At 38.6% G+C, this 16,673-nt stretch overlaps 1 protein-coding gene across 6 annotated transcripts in view; it reads right to left on the bottom strand.

Moving 5' to 3' along the window:
- Mast2 (microtubule associated serine/threonine kinase 2) overlaps positions 1-16,673 on the bottom strand; it is a 152,535-nt gene that overhangs the window by 46,922 nt on the left and 88,940 nt on the right. Inside the window, exons 1-2 of one of the 6 annotated variants that reach the window (XM_029539446.1) lie at positions 12,474-12,861; positions 9,646-9,840 (exon numbers count right to left, since the gene is read on the bottom strand). The exons of 4 other annotated variants lie outside the window; for them this stretch is intronic. In XM_029539446.1, the coding sequence (XP_029395306.1) occupies positions 9,646-9,840; positions 12,474-12,523 (245 nt within the window). In that variant the 5' untranslated portion in view covers positions 12,524-12,861. Of the gene's footprint in view, positions 1-9,645; positions 9,841-12,473; positions 12,862-16,673 lie in introns of those variants that run through there. One more of the 6 variants, XM_029539447.1, reaches the window with a different exon arrangement.

Genomic DNA, 16,673 nt, shown 5'->3' on the forward strand with positions numbered 1-16,673 from the left:
TATATATTGGATATTAGTCCCCTATCAGATTTAGGATTGGTAAAAATCCTTTCCCAATCTGTTGGTGGCCGTTCTGTCTTATTGACAGTGTCTTTTGCCTTACAGAAGCTTTGCAATTTTATGAGATCCCATTTGTCAATTCTTGATCTTATAGCACAAGCCATTGTTGTTCTGTTCGGGAATTTTTCCCCTGTGCCCATATCTTAGAAGCTTTTCCCCACTTTCTCCTCTATAAATTTGTGTCTCTGGTTTTATGTGGCGTTCTTTGATCCACTTAGACATGAGCTTTGTACAAGGAGGTAAGAATGGATTAATTTGCGTTCTTCTACATGATAACCGCCAGTTGTGCCTGCACCATTTGTTGAAAATGCTGTCTTTTTTCCACTGGATGATTTTAACTCCCTTGTCAAATATCTATGTGACCATAGATGTGTGGGTTCATTTCTGGGTCAATTCTGTTCCACTGATCTGTCTGTACATGATATACACTCACTGATAAGTGGATATTAGCCCAGAAACTTAGAATACCCAAGATACAATTGGCAAAACACATCAAACTCAAGAAGAAGGAAGACCAAAGTGTGGATACTTCGTTCCTTCTTAGAATGGGGAACAAAATACCCATGGAAGGAGTTACAGAGACAAAGTTTGGAGCATAGCCTGAAGGAATGACTATCCAGGTTCCCCACTTGGGGATCCACCCCATAAACAACCACCAAACCCAGACACTAGGCAGTTGCCAAGAAGAGACTACTGACAGGAACCTGATATAGCTGTCTTCTGTGAGGCTCTGCCAGAGCCTGGCAAATACAGAAGTGGATGCTCACAGTCATCCATTGGATGGAGCACAAGGCCCCCAATGAAGGAACCAGAGAAATACTCAGGGAGCTGAAGGGGACTGAAGCCCCATAGGAGGAACATCAATATGAACTAACCAGTACCCCCAGAGCTCCTTGGAACTATACCACCAATCAAAGAAAACACATGGTGGAACTTGTGGCTCTAGTTATATACGTACCAGAGGATGGCCTAGTCGGTCATCAATGGGAGGAGAGGCCCTTGGTCCTGTGAAGTTGCTATGCCCCAGTATAGGGACCAGGACCAGGGATGGGAGTGGGTGGGTTGGGGAGTGGGTGGGGGGAGGGGATAGGGTATTTTCAGAGGGAAAACTAGGAAAGGGGATATGACATTTGAAATGTAAATAAAGAAAATATCTAATAAAAAAAGTGGAAAAAAAGAAAGAAAAAAAAGTTGGATCTGGTCTGGAGAGGAGGGAAAGAAGACAGAAAAAGGTATATACAAATGGTCACAGAAACATCATATGTAATCATGTGTAATAGTCCTAATTGAAAACAATCTAAGACTGAAGAAAATAACATTCAACATGATAAAATTGTAGAATCATTACATCAAATGAAAGAAGCCAGAATTAAAGCACTGCAACAATTACATGAATGTGAAATGTTCAAGTTGAGTGTGATGGTACATATCTTCAATCCTAGCACTCCAGAGATCTCTCTGAGTTCAAGCCCAGCTTGGTCTACGTGGTGAGCTCTAGGCCAGCCAAGACTATATAGTGAAATCAAATCTTAAAATAAAATAGTAAAATATCAGGGCAGCTGTTGCCCAGGTCTAGGACTAATCCAAAGATCAAATACAAACAGGTAAAAGTGAACTTTCCAAGAGAAGGAAATATTCTATATTTAGATTGTGTATATTTCTCTAAATGTAGTAAAAACTACACATATAATTGCTGTGCTTTATAACATGCATTACATCTTAAAAGCCTTTTTCCCCCCACACCTTCTATCACTAAGCCACATTCCCACTTACTTGTGTTACATTCAGGGAACTTCTGAATTCTCTCTCCTCCCCTTCCTTAATAATGTAGTTTAGAAACTAGTAGATACTTGTGACGTCCTTGTGGATGAAAGCAGGTGGTAAGGTACTTGCCATAAGTTGACAGACATGTTTTGAGATGTTATCTACTTAGAGAAAACACTGTTGGTGTGTCATGAGGTGCTGGGCAACCAGCAAAGTTTTGTAGCCACACATGGTCAGTGGGTACAAAAGATTAGTTGTAAACTTAAAAAAAAAAAAAGTTAAATTAAGTAACAATATTGAGGATAATTAGAGTCAGGATTCTCATTAGCAAAAAAAGGAATCACAAAAACAGAAATTACTAATAGAGAAAATTGGAATGAACTAGAATTAAAAGCAGTGGTAGCAAGTAAGTCAAGAGTTTTAAGATATGCACATATTACCTAAAAACAGTATACACAGTATAGCAACTTCTTTTAAATAACATTCCCCACTCACAAAAAATATGCATTCTACAGAATGCATAAATCGAGGGCTAATGATGGGAAGGTAAAAGGACCACATAGGACTACTTTATGAAACCAAAAAGAAAGTTTTCACAAGAATGACATATATGTCTTATATCAAAAACACATAAAAACCAACATGAAGAAACTCCTCTGGACCCAATAGTATAGCTTCAGCACCAGCACATATAGATATTAAAAGATTATGGGGTTGAGAGATAGTTTAGCAGTTAACAGGATTCAGGTTAGGTTTGTAGCACCTACATGGCCATTAACAACTGTCTGTAAGGCCAGTTCCTGGGAATTTAACACTTTCTTCTGGCCTCTATGGGTACAGAACTCATGTGGTACACAGATTTAAAAAATCCATATATGTAAAATAAAATTTAAAGGTATTTTAAAGAACAAATTATACCACGTTAAGCAAAGTAACAATTTATTAGGTTTGTATGATACAGTAAGTGAAAAACTAACAAAAGGAAAAAGTTCTCTAAAGTGGAAAAGTATTTATCAACCCAAGTCATGTAATAATATACTTAAAGCCATCAATTATCAATGGATACTAAAATCAGTGGGCAAAGTTATTATTCTATATATCTATCTATATGTCTGCCTGCCTATCTATCTATCTATCTATCTATCTATCTATCTATCTATCTATCTATCAGTCATCTATCTTTGATGTTGGGTCCTAAACCCAGAACCTTTAACATGCTAGGCAAGCCATTGTGCAGTGACACTCTTAGCTCGATGTGTCAAATTTTGATGAGGATAATTTAAATTTTTAAAATTTAATTAGGATTAGGGACTTACACAACGATTCTCACAAGATAACTGTCAACTAGGAAAAGATTTAAAACCACTGGTAAGATAGTTCTGTGGACAAAGGAGTTTGCTGCCCAGCCTAATGATCTGACTGTTATCTCTAGAATCAGCATGGAGAAAGAGAGAACCAACCTCTCCAAGTTGAACTCTGACCTTCACATATGTGTTGTAGCATGAGCGTTCAGCACAAATAATATAGAATTGTAATTTTTGAAAATGTTTTAAAGAATTTTTAAACATAACTACATTGAAAACAAGCAGCCTTCACCTTATTCAAATCAAGGCTAGCTTCTTAGTAATGTTATAAAAATGAAGTTTGTGTTACCTGACTGTTCTTTCAAATAACTGGTTGTGATTTTCTTTTCTTTTCTCTCCCCCACCCCCCTTTCTTTTGATTTTTTTTTTTTTTTGAGACTATGTAGCCTTGGCTGTGGTGGAACTCATTCTTTAGACCAGATTAGTCTTGAATACAAAGATCTGCCTGCCTCTGCTGTCAAGTGCTGCGACCAAAGGCATGAGCCGCCACCATCTGGCCTTCTTGTTGGTTTTCTAAAATGTCAAGGACATAAACACCAAGAAAGCAAAACTGCTCCAGGTAAGAAAATACAGAGATGATAAAATTCTAACTCATGATTATGGACCAGATTTTTAACATAATATATATTCTTCTAGGGTACAATGTGATATTTTGATATATTATGAAATAAATAAAACCTATAAATGCTAGGCACTTGTTCTATCACCAAACTGAGTTAAACCTCTAACCTTTCAAATAATAATGCTATTATTTTTTGGAGGAGGGGTAAGGTCTCATGTAGCCCTGACATTAAACTCGCTATATAAGAGGACAACCTTAAACTCCTTTCTGACCTTCTTGCCTCTATCTTATGTAAGTTTTGGACCTGCACCATACCTATTTTACACAGGGCTGAAAAATCCAATCCAGGGCTTAATTCATGCTAGTAAGGTGTTTAAAATGAGACTGGCCCATCAAGGGTCATATATTTGAATGCTTGGTCCCCCGTAAGTGGAATTGTTTGGGAAGGACTAGGAGATAGGTGTGTCAGTGAGGGTGGGCTTCGAGGTTTCAAATGCTCAAGCCATTCCAGTTAGCTCACTCTCTCTCAGTATCCTGCCTGTGGATCAGATGGGAGCTCTCAGCTACCACTCCAGTGCCTGCCTACCCGCTGCCATGCTCCCCACCATAATGGTCATGGACTCTTAACAATCTGAAACAATAACACCCCCACCCCCACACTATCTTTTATCAGTTGCATTGGTCATGGTGCTTTGTCACAGCAGAAAAATAGTAACTAAGACACTAGTTAAGTACCAACTGACAGCTTTGCCTCTATTTTTAGTTTTCATAGGCTTGTTTTGTTTATTTTAATTAGTTTCTTGAGGGAACTGACATTTTCCTCTAAAAAAATGCTGTTGTTTTTTTTTTTTTTTTTAAAAACAGACAGTTATTAACCACCATGTGAATACTTGGAATCAAAACCAGGTCCTCTGGAAGAATAGTCAGTGCTCTTCACTGCTGAGCCACCTCTCTAGCCCCAAACTAATGTTTTCCAAAATAGTTAATCCAACTGAACATTCCCACCAACAGGTTCACATGAAGAGTTCTCTTCACTTTACATTATTTTTCATCTTTCCTTTAGGTTTCCCGTAAAGTCCTAATTTAATAGAGAGTTGAGAAATAATAAGAAAATAGGCTCATGAAAATATAGTATCAATTTTAGAAATACAAAGATTAATACTATTATATTAGTTATTTTTCTAGAAGATGCAATGCAATACCAACTTATTCACAAAAATTCATTGTAACAATCGTCTTATGTTGACCAGGCCCATAAAGTATAAAGAGTTACAACAAGCCTTTAACTCAGAGCTGCTCTTTGGAGCCACAACTTGAGACTGCCTTAGCAATCAAGGAAGCAACTACTGAAATGATAGGAAAATACTTTTTTTCTATATGACAAGAGATTATCTTGGAATCAATTAAATGACCTTAGATGAAGTGCCCAACAGTGGGGAGAGTGAACTCAAAGAGTTTACCTCCAGTAGATAGACAGGTCCTCAAGTGGAGGGATGGGGTTGCCAACCCACAGTCATAATTTCTGATCCAGAAGTGTTCCTGTCCATAAGAATCGAAGGGACAAAAATGGAGAAGAGACTGAAGGAAAGGTAGTCCAGTGATTGGCCCAAATTGGGATCCATCTCATGGGGAGACACCAAGGTCTGACACTATTACTGATGCTACAGTATGCTTACAGACAGGAGCCTAGCATGGCTGTCCTCTGAGAAGCCCAACCAGTAGCTGACTGAGACAGACACAGATACTTATACCCAACCACTGGATTGAAGTCAGGGACCCCTATGGTTGAATTAGGGGAAGGATGGAAGAAGCAGAAGAGGAGGGCAACCTCGAAGAAGACAAGCAGTCTCAACTAACCCAGATCCCTGGGTATTCCCAGACACTGGGCCACCAATCAGGCAGCATACACTAGCTGGTTCAAGGCCCAGGACACCTATATAGCAGAGGACTGCTTGATCTGGTCTCAGTGGAAGAAGATGTGCCAAATCCTTGAGAGACTTGAGGCCTCAGGGAGGGGGGAGGTCTGGTCACCATGAGGGAGCAGCCTCTCAGAGATAGTGGGGAGGGGGAATCGGATGAGGAACTGTAGGAGGGGAGACTGTGGATGGGAACAATGGCTGGATTGCAAATAAATAAATAAATAAAATTGCTTTATAATGGGTAAAAACATGTCTTTTTATTGTTAAGTAATAACAAGGCATCAAAAATAAATGCAAAAATACAGAGTAAGATTTAACTACTTACTGGAAGTGTTTAAGAGAATACACAAAGAGCAAAGCTCAGCACAACAGAACTCATGAATGTAAGAAGGACAAGAGATAAAAAATACAAATATAGTATGTGCTGAAAATAGGTTGGGAGAGGAAGGAATGCGTCCATTGTAATGGGATACCATTTCTGAACTCACTCTGTGCTTAAGAGCTGCCTCTATTTCCTGTGCCTCTTCTACATCTTCTTCATCATCTCTCACTGGTCATCCCCTAACACTGTCATCATCATCTAACAGGGCAGCCCCTCAGCAGCCATCTGCCTCTGCCTCGGAGTCCATCTCACATCAGGCTCATCTGTCTTCAGGGAGCTGCTGCCCTGCTCCTCCATCACTCTCCATTACTGTGGCTTCTTTATTCTCTTTTTAAAAGACTTCATTTTATTTACATTGTATGTATGTGAGTGTTTTTCCTATGTGTAAATGTGTACCATTTATGTGCCAGGAACTTGTGGAGGTAAAACAGCAAGTACCAGGGACTAGAGTTACTGATAGTTGTGAGCCACTATCCAGACACCACAGGGAACTGAACCCATGTCCTCTCCAAGAGTAGCAAAGTTCTTAACCCCTCAGCCATCAGTCCATCTACTTTGTAAGTTCTTTTCAAGTGTTTTCCAGTTTTTTCCACTTTTAGTTTTCTCTGAGTCAGCTTTGTAATAGCCCCAGGTCATCTACTTTCAACTCTTCAGACTTGGAAGATCCCTACTTACAAATTAAGCTATCTTTGCCCTTCATATGGTGTTTCTCAGTACACATTGGTGTTTAGAGCGCACCTCTATCTGAGAAAACAGAAAGGAGATTCCTGTGCTGGGTAACTGTCCATCCTGTCACAACAATCCTATTGAGAGTCACTGTCCAAGTCACACGGAGAGCCATGTATCTCTACTGCAGATTACTTCCTCACTTCACTCTCCGCTTTTTAGGAAACATAGTTATCTAACCCTGCCAAGCAATCATTCTATCATTATTTCCTGGGCCATCAGCCCAGGTATTTATCTCATTAACGTATTAGAAGAAGGAAAAGGCCTTATGAACACTACAATTCTGCCTTAGTTCAAGAAAATTGCCTCTATATCATACTTCAAGAATATTGGGATTCCTAGAAGATACACAAGAGTTCATGCAATAAGAATGTTATCTTCTTTGTGACATTTCTAGCTAAGTATATCCTAGAATCTTAAGACTGTTTAAAGAAATAAAAAAACAATCTGTAAACAATCAAAGCCACCTTCTCATACAGTGAACAAACAAGCTTAGCAGAATACACAGAAAATTTCATACTTTTATGCCTATCAATGTAAGATATTGCTCAAGGTTGTGTGTTCCAAAACTACAGAAGTAAGGAGTGCCATGACTAGCTCCACACCAGGCTGTGTGTGCTCTCCAAGCGTTGCCTGAAGGGAGCGTTAAGCCCTCGACACTGTCTAGTATCTAACACTAGCCCGAGTGACCTACGGATTCTGAGATCCAAAATCAAATTATGTCATCTAAATCTGAATACCCTGTAAGTAAAAATTACTTAACCTTTTGACTTCTCAGTTGTTGTTGTTGTTGTTTTCCTGACTGAAAGTTTGGCATATACATTTTGATCTTCTTTTTACAGGCCTTTACTTCATTTGGCTTTCAAGATACCTTCTTGTTTTTTTCTGAGCAGTGATTCTTTATTCTACTGCTTTTCTCATCTCCCTACCTAATAAAAGTCAGCTTGCCAACTCAGTCCTTTGATATTTGTTTTTATTTTCTATCAACAGAAACTCACAGGCAATTTCACAAATCACTAATATGTTCTCAAGTTCTAATTATATTACCTGTAACCAAGATTTTGCTTCTCTCTCATTGACTCTATAATTAGTTATCCTGCAATTTTCCATTCTGTTACTTAGCTCCAATTTTCTGGCTATTGAATCCAAATTCTTTAGCTATTCCTAACTTAACTTACCTTTTGTTCAAATCCCATATTGATTCAATTAACAAATTCTATCAATTCTACATATCCAATAACATCTTGGGTTTCAACGGGCAAAGTGCTTACTGTGTGAGCATAAGGACCTGAGTTCAGATTCCAAGCAACGGATACAAAGGCCAGGTGTGGCTACGTGCACTTGTAATCCCAATGCTGCAAAGGTGGAGGCCAGAAGATTCCTGGAACTACAGGATGTAAAGGGGCTGATCCTCAGAACCAAAGCTGCAGGATCTCCATGACAGGGCAACAATAGGATATCCCTTGGCCAGTTTAGCTCAATCTGTGAGCTTGAGGTTAAGTTTATGTCTTAAGGCATAGAGAACAGCTGAAGAAAATACCCATCACCTACCTCTGGACTTCACATGAAAGTTCAGATTCATGCATGCATGTGTGCACACACATGTGTCCTTAAAAACACATACGTTTACTACACAGATTCAAACAACAACAATAATAAAAATAAGTTCCAGACCAAGAGGCCTGCCTGCCCTACTGATCATATGTATGTGGTAGAAGGATGGAAGAGAAAGAGAAGCAGAAGAGTTTGTACATTATGAAGAGAGGCAGGACAGGAGATGTGACATCAATCAGGAAAAGCCTAATGGGAGTAGCCTGCACTGCTATCTGAGGCCATGGTAATGTCTGGGCCCAAGATGCCTCCAAGGGCTATGCCTGGGTCCATGGCCTAGTGGCATGAGGGGCCTGTGTAGATGTTACCACCAAAGGCCATGAGGACATCTGTGGTTTGCGATACTACCTGGGGTCTTGTTCATGTTTGAGGGCTGAGCTGAGGTAGCCCCCCTGGTTCTCTCCTGGGCAGTGTGGGAGATCTGGTCCAGATGACATGAACCAGGAGAGCATCCCATTCCACTCAGCACTTGGGCAAGCTATCCCCAGTGGCTTAGAGACCAGATCCAGGACTCTGAGATGGCCCACCCCAGCAGGAAAAGCTAGTCCTGCAGAACCAAAGATGCAGAATCTCTATGACTCAGGGTAACAACAGAATATCCAAGAGGAGTCCCAGTGAGGATCCAGTATTGATGGTGCAGAAGAAGCCAAAGGCTTCATGCCAGATAAATGAGTCATCATAATGAACACTTACAAGTAAAGCTGTTTGGACAACAGGGTAAACTATATGACTCTGTGACAACACTGTAGCTTCCAGGATGAGATGCATTCATTGTTGTTGGGTGTTTGTTTGTTTATTTTCTTTTCAGGACAAGTTGAAAGGCCTGCTTTTAGACTTGTGTATATGTGTTTAAAGATTTACTTATTTATTTATATGAATCTTTTGCCTACATGCCTGCTTGATCCCCTGGAATGGAGGTTACAGATGGTTAAAAGCCAGGTCCTCCAAAAAAGAACAGGTGCTCTTAACTGCTGGGTTACCTCTCTGGGCCCTATATTCAGATATTTCTGCTACATAAAATATGGACATGTTATGAGGTTGTCACAGTCACAGGGTTAGGATGCCCACAAAACTGTCTTGTTACCAATAGTTACCCTACTTTCTTTAGAAAATTTCAATATAACAGAGATCTGTGAAACAGTTTTACAGTCTCTTATCAAAATTTTCCCATTACTAAGGAGTAAGGTATAGACTTTTACCTATGAAACTAGAAGCAATCGCCAATAACCCAATCGATTTATTTGCAGGCTTCCTTACCTCCACTGTAGTGTGCGGCTGGAACAAGGACTGCAGGGACTGCTGTGGGCTTGAGGGTTCAAGAAAAAGACAAGAGGAGAAGTAGACAGCACACAATCAGCACTAAATGGGACTTTAGCCAGGGAGAGGGCTGGAGCCGATGAGGGCGAGAACATATGCTGACTTAGGTCGGCTCCTCGGCAAAGAGTAGAGATTCTGACAAGGTATCATAGTAAAAAAACAGGGTCAGTGTTAATTTCTCCACCAAAAAGAAGCATATTCAAAGTGAATTAGTTTAAGTAAGAGACTTAAGAAGTGGTCAAAAATCATTCTCAAATATTCTACATCACTACTAATGTGGGCAAAGAGCATAGAGAATATATATATATATATATATATATATATATTTCAGCTTTGTCTATTTAAAGTATTTAGAACTGGGTTCAGAGAAACCATCATATTCTCAACTAAAATTTATTCATCATCAAGGAACAGGAAGTGTTTCATATTTAATGACAAAAACTTCCTAAAGAAATATATATGTCAATAAAAGGTAAATTGCCCTCAAAAGTTTGCAAATTGTAGCATCTACTATGACTAGTTTCTCAGCTCCCTTTTCCCCTAAAAGTGATCTAGCTATTTTGTATCTCAGGTGTTTTGAAAGGCTATTATGATAATAAGGCTGAAACAGGTGATACTGATTTCTAATTTGCTCTCTGTCATAAATAGAAAAGATGATGAAAATAACTTAAAAGATTTATAAAACGTAATCTGCTATACAATTAGCAAGGCTTTATATACACACACTATTAACTAAGAATAGTATTTTAACTCTAAAGTTGAAAAAGTATTATATAAGCACCCAATCTATTTCAAAATGTCACTTTCCTGTACCATTATTATTGTTTAGATACAATGATAGTCTTTCTCAATATATTATATTATGCAATATATATGTATACATATGTACACACATACAGGAAATCTACCTTCCTTATCATTATCTCTCAATTTACTCAATTTATTTCTTGGATGGATAAACTAAACAGTTTGGAGACGCAGTAAGATAACAAAGTGGAAGACAAATAGTGACTCAAAATGGTACATGTCTAAACTCTCATCACTTGTGAGGCTGGTACAGAAAAATCATGAGTTTAAAGCCAGCTTTGCCTACAAAGCAAACCTCCATCTCAAAAGAGAAAAGTAAACTATAGTATACCTAAATTTCACATACGCAACATAGTTTTCCTTGCATATATAAGTTAGAATTTATTAGAATCTACAATAAGCTACTGTTTTTGTTATTTGGTAAAATAATGCTTAATTTTTTTAAACGTTTCCTCTTGAGACAGCATCTCACTAAGTTGTTCAAGACATCTAACTTACGATGTTCTGACTTCAGCCTCCCACAAAGCTAGGATTATGAACACCCAACACCATGCTTGGAAGTTTTAAATCTTATCACAAAATATGAAGTTTAGTCATTTTAATGATTATGTTATCAAGGCTATAAAATTCTGTAAAAACACTAATCTCATTTTCATGTTGCTTCTAATTCCCACTCTGCACATTAATCATACAATGAACCGTGCTCTAAAAGGGACTGTATGACTAAAAAAGAGAGAGAGAAAGGTGGCAGGGTACGCATGCCTAAAATAATCCCAATATATGAACTCTCTAAATTTGAGGCTAGCCTGCTCTACAGAGTGAGTTCCAGGATAGCCAAGGCTGCACAGCCTTGTAAAAATCTGTCTGAAAAAAATTAATAAACTACTTATTAGCTCTTCCACCAGGGTTATTTTTCAAATTCATCTCTAAAACAAACACAAGACTCACAATATAGTATATCAATGTTCAAAGATCATTAATTTTTGACCACTTGTATTTTTGTAGCTCTACCAACTCTATTTAAAAACCCATGCTCCGCTAAGTCCTATGCACTCTCAACGCGGCGTCAGGTGATTATGCTTCCTCTGGGGATCTTTGTACTTTAGTCTCAGTCTTTTTTTTTTTTTTTCTCTTAAGTTTCCCAATATGCCAATCATATGTCAAATGAATAATATTTTGTAAGGACTAGTAGAATAATAATTCAGTCAATGAGCAGGCTAAAGGCCTCAACCTACAGAAAGCCACCATGAGCACAAATACCCAGGAGGAAAGTATGCTCCCTCAGATCGGAAATTTAAGGCACAGCTCAAGGCACACCAAGGAGACATGGGCACTAGGATTCTTCCACTGTTTGTGATTTACTCAACACTTCTCTACTAAATAAATCTGTGTAGATCTTGGGAAACCATACTGACAAATCGAACCCTCTTCCCCATTTCCCAGCTTTGAAATCTTCACATAATAGTTTGTTTTAGCCAAAGGAGAAACAGAATTTAAAGCAAAGGACCTCATGTGGATCTGCAAGGGGAGGCCTGAGGTTAGGAGCTGACAGGCAAAGGACAGAAATGTAACCCTCCACAACGTGAGTCAAAGGAGCTATGCTTTCTATTTTCCTGTTCCACATATTCTGGAGGCTTTTTTATTTGCATCTCTGACAATAACTTTAAAAACTTGCTTTCAAGGCAAGGGGAAAACTACATTTATTGTTAACCAAGCTTCTACAAGCACCAAAGAACCCCTAAAATGACTTCTCAGTTTCCAGAATTGGAAACACCACAGGTCCCTACCACAGACCGTTCTTTGACCTTGAATCAATAAAGTTAGCTCTGCCCTCTTCCTAACAGACATTTCCAAAGCAGAGTGTCCATCCAAGCAAATGAAGGAGTTACTTCTTTTCTTTCTTGGCATTACTTCTTTTCTAACACCTGCCAGTTTCCAGTCAGAGACCCCAGCCTCCTTACTGAATCCGTAGGCTCGGTGCTCCCAGTCTCTCTCTCCTCCGTTTCATCATTCTCCTGACTACTCAAGATCTGTCCCCTCACAATGGATCTCAGCAGACACTTCTCTCACATAAGAGGCATTTCAGCCAGTAAAAACCTAGAAAGGTTCCCAAAACTCATGGCCAACAATTTATTTTTCTCAAAAAAAAAAAAAAAAAAAAAAAGAAAGAAAGAAAAGAAAAAGTGACCAGCACAGCATTCAGAATCTCCTCACAAAAGCTGAGAGCCCAGGAGAGCAAAAAGTTCCAGATCCTAACTGAATCCGCTGTCCTCTGCTCTGCCTGACATCATTCACACTCAGCCTGCAGCAAATCAGAGACCCAGGGAGCACCTTGTTCCCTCTAGTCACAAGCACCCTCCCCCACAAATCAGCTGTACCCTCCCACCCTCAGACTTGGCAGCAGCAAAGGCTCTGGCAGAAATTATACATACCAAATTGAAAACTCACACTGTGTCAGAAATACTACTAACCCAGGAGCTATGGGCAAGGATATAAACAGCTGTTCCGGCAGGCAGGGGATTGGATGAAAGCCTCTTACAGATCCCAAATTGGTAAATTAATGAGCTAAGAATAAGTATATATTTCTGCAACATTATTCATTCTCAAACCCAGGCCTGGTAGAACATTACAGGACATTAATATTATTTAAGACTCCAAACATAGTCATTATTCAAATTCTAAAACTGACCAATTTAAATAATCTTAAATAATTACTTAAAATTTTAACATCAATTTTATTCAATTTCTATTAACCTCTTATCACTCCAATAACCTTTGGTGACAAAACCTAAGAAAACAAGTCCAGAATATCAAAGCATATCTGGACCTGGGAGGTGGAGGCAAAAAGATCAGATTCAATGTCATCTTTGCCTACCCAGCAAATTGAGACCACCCTGAGGTACATGAAACCTCTCAACATAATATAAATAATTGCAAGCCCAGAAACTAATGTAATTTGATCCAATAACTATTACAGAAAACATTTACATGTAAGACATACAAGAATTTAATGTAAGCTAACTAAGTATGGTTTAGTTTCCCATCTGTAAAACAAAGATAATTAAGGTATCCAATATAGATGAAAGATATGCAAAACAGCAAAGTATACAGCACAGAAAGCACTAGGGAAATGTTGGCTACTATTATCTGCCTTACTATTTTATAAAAGGAGAGGAATCTAAATAACAGGCAATCATCTGAGAAAAACTACCTGACATGTAAAAAGCTAAGCAAGGAGAGAAGCCGCACAGGAGTTAGAGAGGAAGAAGTGCCATCTTCTACTGTACAGTACTAGTGACTGTTAAAGGCTCTTAATTCATGGACACAGCAAAGCATGTCCAATCATTTTCCAGGTGAACTTCAAAAGATTAATGTATACTCCAATCATGTCAAATCAAGTGAGGAGGACAGGATCAACGTTTTTTAAAGGGGGAAAAATATAGTATGTCAGAGTATTACACATAAGGTTAAACATGGTTTTATGAAATTAGTTACAATTATTATTGAAATACATAAAAATATGTGTAAACATGTATGATGAGATACGATGTAAAATAAAAGCTATTTGTTAATAAAAATCTAAAACATTTGGAAGTCATTGTTCTATTTTAATCACCTAAGCAAATCCACCCTTGCCTGGTAGCTATAGATACTTACTTTCTCACAACATATTAGCTCAATTTCTTGGCTTTTACAGTTTCAAATCTTTTCTCTCCAAGGCTTAAAGGTAACTGAATGCTCTCAGAAACCTCGGCAAGTACTGGGTCCTACTTAGGAAGTCCTAGTACATCAGGATCAGTCACAAAAGCCTCAGCCTCAGACCATCCCATTCTAGATTCAGCTTAAAATTGTTACAGGGCTTTAAGTTTCTTCCCAGTATTTTCCAGCCCTTTAATATCTAAGCCAAGGTTAATAAAGTACAATAATGACAAAAAAATCAAACTTTATTAAGCACTTAGTAGGTTAAAACCTAAGTACTTCCCACACAATACCTATAGTCATAGTATCCCTATACAATATATGCTATTAATATTCCCATTATTTCAAACTACAATAACCATATAAAACCAAACAAAATAAGACAGTAAGCCACACTGATAACTGAAAATCAACCTCTCCTCAAGTTTTATGCTTAACTACACTTCATATGAATTTTGTTAACCCAACAAGCAGCTGAAAGAGTCAGATGCAGTTATTTGCACCCAACCAATGGACAGAAGCAGCTGACCCCTGTTGTTGAATTAGGGAAGGCTGAAAGGAGATGAGAAGGGCGATTCTGTAGGAGGACCAGCAGTCTTAATTAATCTGGACCCCGGAGATCTCTCAAACACTGAACCATCAACCAGGCAGCATACACCAGCTGAGATGAGGCCCCCAACACACATACAGTAGAGGACTTCCAGGTCTGTGTTCATTCAGAGATGAAGCACCTAACCCTCAAGAGACTGGAGGCCCCAGGGAGTTTAGAGGTCAGGAGGTGGGGGCATCTATGTGGAGATGGGGTGGGGGTGGGGAGGAGGTGTGGGATGTGAAGCAGTCAGATGATGGATGGGGAGGGGTGGGGAATGGAATATGGAATGTAAAAAATGAATTACAAATAAAATTAAATAATAATAAAAAAGAATGTGTTAACAAGCACGGTTAAGATTTACTGAGTACTAGTACTTCCCTCAAAGGCGAGTGAAGAGTGAACACTTCTCAAGGACACTAATCCATTGAATTTCACATATACTTTATTTTACTCAGCTGTCCTTCAACTAAGAGTAGAATGTAGACGTCCTGTTAAAGAAAGGGATTCTTCATTTTTAATTTGTAGCACTAATAAGTCTTTTAAAATTGTTCCATGGATTGCTGATGGGATTTTTTTTTTCCATGTCAATCCAAACATATGTGTTCCACAAAATTGACATACACTCGTGTCTAAACTGTGGATCTTATGTCATATACACTCAAGATAGATACAGATGTGGCACACACAAAAAAAAAATACTTTAAACACTGCCCCGAACAGGCATACTACCCACAAACTTTTTCCTTCCTCTCTGTTCCTTAAGACTCAATCCCTGTTTCTCATCCCTACCTATGCAAAAGTAAGCCAGATGCAACCTTACCTTACCCCTTCCCATATGTGGATTCCACAGCCAACCCCTCCTAACCTCTCCTGCTCATTGTTGTATCCCATCCCCCAAATCTGCAGAGACTCCCTGCCTCACTGCAACCCATGCCTGCCAAAACAAACAACAAACAAACAACAAACAAAACCAAATAGGCTAACTTCACTCCTTTACCTCAAATGGTTGTTACTCATCATGAAGGGCAGAGGTTCTAAACTGTGAGTCTCAATCTCTCTGAGCTCACATCTTGGATATCCTGACTATCAGATATTAACATTACAATTCATAACAGCAAAATTACAGTTATAAAGTAGCAACAACGATAATTTTATGGTTGGGAGGGTCATTGCAATATGGTGAACTGTATTAAAGGGTTGTAGCATTAGGAAGGTTGAGAACCACTGACTGATTTTTGGGTATAGGAATCAAACCCAGGTCCTCTAAAAGAACAGCCAGTGCTTTGAAACACTGAGACATCTCTCCAGACTCCACCCTGACTCTTTTTACATGATTTCTCCTAAGTCCTTTTAGCACATATACTGTATCAGATGACTAAAATGTCACGTCTGTAATCATATTCATCATGTTTTATCAGATACATCATTCATCAACTTCTGAAAGAACTATTTTGTTCTTTGCTCAAATACTTTTGCTCAAAATACTTTGCTCAAATGTGGATTTGGCTTTGTGTTTCATTGTGTAGTCCTGTCTGTCCTACAAATTTCCCCATAGGCCAGGATGACCTCAAACTCAGGGGTCTACTTGCCTCCTTAGTGCTGGAATTTAATGCATGTGCCACCATCACCCTTTATATGGTATTAAACAACTTAATTCACCTGTTAATGGCTTTTAATCAGAATTTTGACTTAAAATTATCAGTAAAATAACAATAATTATTTCACGTCTCTGTTATCTATAAAGAACCTTAGTCGTCAGGGAAATGCAAATCAAAACAACCCTGAGATTCCATCTCACACCAGTCAGAATGGCTAAGATTAAAAATTCAAGTGACAGCAGATGCTGGCGAGGTTGTGGAGAAAGAGGAAC

Source organism: Mus pahari, chromosome 6 (genome assembly GCF_900095145.1).
Source record: "Mus pahari chromosome 6, PAHARI_EIJ_v1.1, whole genome shotgun sequence".
NCBI lineage: Eukaryota > Metazoa > Chordata > Mammalia > Rodentia > Muridae > Mus > Mus pahari.